At 39.2% G+C, this 5,953-nt stretch overlaps 1 protein-coding gene across 1 annotated transcript; it reads left to right on the forward strand.

The window, feature by feature from the left end:
* Positions 899 to 5,953, forward strand: LOC109718986 (putative zinc finger protein CONSTANS-LIKE 11). The gene is made up of 4 exons (XM_020245508.1): positions 899 to 1,652; positions 2,122 to 2,349; positions 3,889 to 4,232; positions 5,342 to 5,953. The coding sequence occupies exons 1-4, from the start codon at positions 1,170 to 1,172 to the stop codon at positions 5,466 to 5,468; spliced, it is 1,182 nt and encodes a 393-aa protein (XP_020101097.1). The 5' UTR covers positions 899 to 1,169; the 3' UTR covers positions 5,469 to 5,953.

A 5,953-nucleotide genomic window follows, 5' to 3' on the forward strand; every position in this document is an offset into this window, starting at 1 on the left:
TAGACACAATGTGTTTACACGTCAAAATGAATGGATTAATTGCAGTTGAATTTCTATTTTGAATTCAGTATTTAAATTATGTTTCAAAATTTAAATTCAAAATTAAAATTTGAATTTGAATTCAATTTTTTAAATTCAAAACACAAATATGCGTTTAAATTTGAATTTAAAATCTGAAATTAAAATTTAAATTTAAATTCAAATTAAAATTTTTAATTTAAAATTTGAATTCAAAATCTGGATTTAAAGATAAAATTAAATACTAAATCTATATTTGAATTCAGAAATGAAATATGAATCCGACTCGGGTGCTTCTAATAGCACCAAGCACTTGGTGCTACCAAAATTTTCACCGTTAGGTTTACCTCTTTGACCATTTCTATCCATTAGATCATATTATTCAACCAACCATCAACTCAACCATAGGAGATCACTATCATGGTAACTACCATTCATCCACACTAACCGAACTCATATATATATATGATGTATTTATATGTATATGATAGTAGTATATTATATATTGAGTTCGATTATGATGTTTTTAATTGTATCAAGCATACTATCAAGTTTCTTACCATTAGATTTATATCCCTTTCATAATTCTCACATATTAGATTATAATATTCAATGGACCACCTACTAAATTTTTGAGGACTTAGAAGCATATATATGGTAGTTATATGATTCAACCATTTTTTTTATCTTTCCTGAATCTCAGGACCAACTGCCTCTTAAATAGCAAACGTGCATATTACCGTAAAAATTGCACGTGCGTATATTACTATACTTGTTCTCGAGGCGACCGCGCATGAATAGCCCTTCTATATCGGACTCCAAACAAATCCTCAACGGCAACAGGAGAATTACTGTTGTAGATTTTACGAAGATATTTTCGCTTCCTCCATCCCACGTCAGTCTGCAGCTGCGCTAGGGGTTCCCAAGCAGTCGTGCACGCGGCCCGCCATCCCGCGCTCCCCGCTATGCCCCACCGCCGACTCCTCCGCCTCCGCTCCCCGCAGTACCCCTAACCCTAACGCATAACCTTCCCTCCCTCCGATCTCTATTTTTTCCTCCCGATCGGTTAGTGTGGATGAATGGTATCCTCTCCATCTCTTTCATCTTTTTCTGGCCCGCCTTGAGAGAGAGTGGGGGGATTCGTCGTCGGGATGGAGGCGCCTCCGCTGTGCGAGTTCTGCTGCGGGCAGCGGGCGCTGGTGTACTGCAAGGCGGACGGGGCGCCGCTCTGCCTGCCGTGCGACGGCATCGTCCACTCCGCCAACGCGCTCTCCCGCCGCCACCCCCGCGCCCTCCTCTGCGACCGCTGCCTCTCCCTCCCCGCCGCCCTCCGCTCCCCCGACCTCCGCCTCTCCCTCTGCCACTCCTGCTCGAACAACCACCACCACCACCGCGCCGCCCGCCTCCTCCCCCTCGCCTGCTACTCCGGCCCCGCCGCCCCCGCCGACCTCTCCTGCCTCTGGTCCGATGCCAATTCCAATTCCACCGTCCCCGCCTTCGACCTCCCCCCTCTCCCCGACGAGGGCCTTGCCACGATCGTCGACCCCTGGATCGCCGCCGCTTCCTCCTCCTTGCTCGTGCCTGATGCCGAAGAACTGCAGGACTTCTTGCAGAACCGATCTGATCTGCCCAAGGCAATAATCCTGCTCCCATTGCTCTCTAATGTCTAAAATAAAATATCATATTCCACCATCAAGTTTTTTCTTTTTTTGAAAAATATAAGATCAGTCACTTTCAAGGTAAAAATATACTGTTCTACTAAATTATGAATAACAATACTACTCAAGGAGCGAAAACCAAACTCCTTATTTTTAATTATGGATGAGGATTCTCATACCGAATAAGTTAAACTTGAATAACTTATTCCGACATCTAAACATAACTAAATTTGTTTTCTTTTAATTTCTTATTGATTTTGCTAAGATTTTCCATTTTATGAACTAGTGCTGATTGAGTTTGCATTGCCATGCTGTATTTTATGCCTTCTTGTTAATCGGTTTGATAATTTCCTCGTATTACTCCTAATCCTTAAAGGGGCAAAGCATTATTTTTATGTTTTATTACTGCCATTTATTATAAGTTGCATAAACTTGGGGTGTACAGGTGAATTGTCCTCGTTCTATGGGAATATACAATAATGATCACGATGTGCTCTACGACTGTGTCAGCAGTGGTGACATTGGCTTCACGATTGACGACGATGGCGAGATGATTGGCTACTTTCATAGCGTTGCCGAGTACCCATACCAAGGGGCGAGATTGGAGGGCGTATTGTCGGAGAAGAACATTTCAGCTGCAGATTCCTGTGGTCGTGTCGAAAATGCTTTAGAGGTACTTCCTGTTTCTCGATGCACTTAGTAGTCCGAATTTGTCTCGATGGAAAAGAAATTTGATGAACTTTGATGCGATTCTCTATGCGATGTTAAATTAGATGTCAAAATAAAGGCGACATGATGCCAATTGATAAGTTATTAGTGAAGTAGCAATACATCGTTATGATGATTGTTTTCTTGAAGTGCAATTATTTCCAAAAGCGAAAAGATGGACTATTCGTTTGCGACACAAAAACCAATTATAATTTGCGATACTTGATTTTGAGGATTAGCCACTTGGTCCCAAGTTGTGTAATCGAAAGGTTTTCCATATTATCTCCTTTGTATCATCTTTTTATTCATCTCAGTCCTCTTCGAAAGACATATTTGTTAGTGACACAAAAAAGCCAGTCTCCCTACTGTTTGCATCTGAAGCATCAGTACCAATCGCCACTTTTAGATGGTTTGTGAGGTTTTAAAATGAAAACCACTGAACCTTACTAGATCCAGAAAACAAAGGACAGTGTTCTGAGAATGGCAGACACTGGCAATGGTTCAGGGAGCAACAATGACAATTTCTCGTGGAATCACAACCAGAGAGAGAGGGATAGAGAAAGAGAAGAAAAGGAAGAAGTAGAAGTTGGGGAATAAGGCTTCGACTACACAAACTTGAAGAAGATAACATAGATCTTGACTTTCCGAAATTTTTATTCTCCGAATACAATGGTCTATTAGGGCTGATTTATTGGAAAAATATATATCTTACTCCTAATCTAAAAGTCAAAACTATTTGCTCAATTTTTAATGATTTATTCAAATGAAAATACATATCCTAATTTTTAATGATTTTAAAACCTTCTGTCCACTATGTTCTTGTATGCTTTACTGTGGTTTTGTTTATATTTTTCCTTTACCAATATGGGAGAAAATGTAATCACACAATATTATGCAGGCATCAGTGAATTAAACATCTAACAAAATTGCTCGGCTACTCTATTACCACCTCACAATCTTTTCCAACGTCTGGCTCTTTTGGCTTTTTTAAGCATTCGTTGTTGAATCCTCTGTAGCAACTAATGATTGTGGTTAATAACGGAAGCTTTAATGACAACATTGAATAAATCTAATTGTTGAATGGACAAAAGCTGCCCTCTATCTTGACTACTACAAAGATTTAATCTTCATTTTAGATTCTTGAATTGCTCTTCCATTCTGGCCTCTTGGATGCAGGTCCCATTGTTCAGAACCACAACTGTTTGCCAACATATTATTTTCTGCTAAGACTTTTTGTATCATTCCTATCAGACCACTTGACTTCCTGTGTGAAGTGTAAGGAGTAAGCAATAAAATATCCGATATAATACTCTTACGGTAAGCTACTAAGTTTTGGCCATCAATTTGCTACACAACTTCTGAAAGTATTTTCCTGCGTGCATTGTTTATGTTTATTATCATGCATTGAGCTTCAATGTAGAAAAGATAATATTTGGTATTTAATCATGTAGTTTATCCAAGCTTTTGAAATGTTGGTGTTTGAAATTTCAATATTTTGTTGCAGGCATCTTCTTTAGTCCAATATGATTGCAGGACGATTCCTTCTTCCCATATTGTTGAGCCAGCTAATGTTCTGCAGGCTTTGAGTGATTCGGACCACTTCTTATTAAGCATGAGCAGCAACAGAAACATAAACCTGAGTTTTCCTCACGGCAATGTCTATCCGAATATCTCACTTTCAATCTCAAACCTCACTGGTGAAAGTAGCGTAGCTGACTACCAGGACTGCGAGGCATCACCTATATTCCTTGCGGGCGAGTCACTTTGCGATTCTAATATGGAAACTGGGCAACCGCAGGCAAGGAATGAAGCGAAAATGAGATACAACGAGAAGAAAAAAAGCCGGCTGTATGTGGTTTGACCTGATACTAGTTGTTCGTATGATTCTGCTTATATACTTTACTATGTTAGCTATCTACAATTTTAAATATCTATAATTTAACTATATTCGCTTTGGGTTGGTAGCTTTGTGCAGTTTTCTTGGTTTCTAGCAATTGTCCACTAAGGTAGAAAACACATTTGAACACAGAGTAGTACTTTTATCACTAGAGGAAAAGTAATCTGCAACAGTGGCACTAAGTCAGTCGTACTTAGTCCATCCCAGCATTGATGCAAGCACACCTATATTAATGATCCATTCCATTTGATGCAATCAAAAGTGTTGGAAGTTTCTAGAAACTAAAGAGTCATGGTGTTTGGACAAATTCGGGTGAAGTAGTTTACGAACTGACACTCTCTAGAGCTAATATAAGTTGTTTGCTCATTTAAGAGTCTATTCCTCGAGTTCCTGCACATATGTATATACATTTTTCCTCAAATATATGTATAAATGAGTCGGCATGCATTGGACGTATGTATAAAAATATCTTGCACCATGGAACGGTCATCTCATCTGATAGAAGCATTCAATATTTTATTGTTGGAATATGAAATTCTTTTGAAAAAATAGGCAGAATAACAAGCTGGCTGTAATATCTTTGCACTCATGTATTTTTCTCAGAGGATTCTAATAGTCATTTTAGGTATAGATTAGTGGACATTCGCATGTTTGGTTGCGAATGAGAATGCATTTATAGACCATTGTCTGTGTACAGCATGCCCTTTCTCTAGCGAGGCTTCTTAGACATAGTAAGTGTTAGAAATGGTGCTGTTTTAATCGTATAGAGTTGCTGCCCTTAAAGTAACATAGTGCACGCGCATCTTTACTTCGAAATGATACACTGCATTATAACTTTCTGACATTGGTGATTATTGTGGACATTTTCTCGTGTGTTTGGAAATCTATGTAATACTTGAAGAAGGTCCTTATCTAGTGTTCGCACATAATTCTTGCATTTGTTGGTGGCTTCACTCTCTTCTGTTATAAGGTAGCTCTGTTTGTTGGGATTGTGATTGCATATATGACAGTAAATTTCGTACGTTTTAAAACGACATTTTGAATAAATGCACTTATGCAGCTTTGGGAAGCAGATAAGATACGCATCACGGAAAGCAAGAGCGGATACAAGAAAACGCGTCAAGGGCCGGTTTGTCAAGGCTGGTGATGTTTACGACTACGACCCTGTCAAAAAGGCAAGCAACTAAAAGGCAAATTCCTCGGGATCTTCTTGCCTTCGTGAAGCAGCAGGTACTGACGACAGGTCTTACTGTTATTTGATTTGGAGAGATTCTGAAGGCGAAATGAGTTTTTTGGCGGCCGCTAAATATAACGTGTGATTGAAGATAATCACACCTCAATTTTGAGCCTCTGCGGAGGCTATTCCTTCTCCTTTTTTCCCCCTTCTTTTTGCGTCCTTTTCAATTCTTTGACCGTCAGAGTTGCATAACTCTTGGCCTGCAATAATGTTATTGTTGTTCTGCGTGTTATCATAATTCGGAATGTGAAGTGATTTCTACAGTTTTGCTCGAGAAAAGACGTGTCTTTTAAATTTTGCTGATTCATAGCACACGTTAAATATGAACAATATTCATATAATACGTATGATTAAAGTCAATGCATCTATTGTATCTGTTGAGCTAATTATATTGGGCCTATTTCTTATTTGGGCCTTGCTATTTGGGCTATATAA

Source organism: Ananas comosus, linkage group 12 (genome assembly GCF_001540865.1).
Source record: "Ananas comosus cultivar F153 linkage group 12, ASM154086v1, whole genome shotgun sequence".
Lineage (NCBI taxonomy): Eukaryota > Viridiplantae > Streptophyta > Magnoliopsida > Poales > Bromeliaceae > Ananas > Ananas comosus.

Excerpts from the sequence above, each read along its gene's own strand:
- LOC109718986 (XM_020245508.1), top strand. The coding sequence starts at position 1,170 with ATGGAGGCGCCTCCGCTGTGCGAGTTCTGCTGCGGGCAGCGGGCGCTG. Across the intron at positions 1,653-2,121 it reads ACCGATCTGATCTGCCCAAG|GTGAATTGTCCTCGTTCTAT; the intron begins GCAATAATCCTG and ends TGGGGTGTACAG. Across the intron at positions 4,233-5,341 it reads GAGAAGAAAAAAAGCCGGCT|CTTTGGGAAGCAGATAAGAT; the intron begins GTATGTGGTTTG and ends GCACTTATGCAG.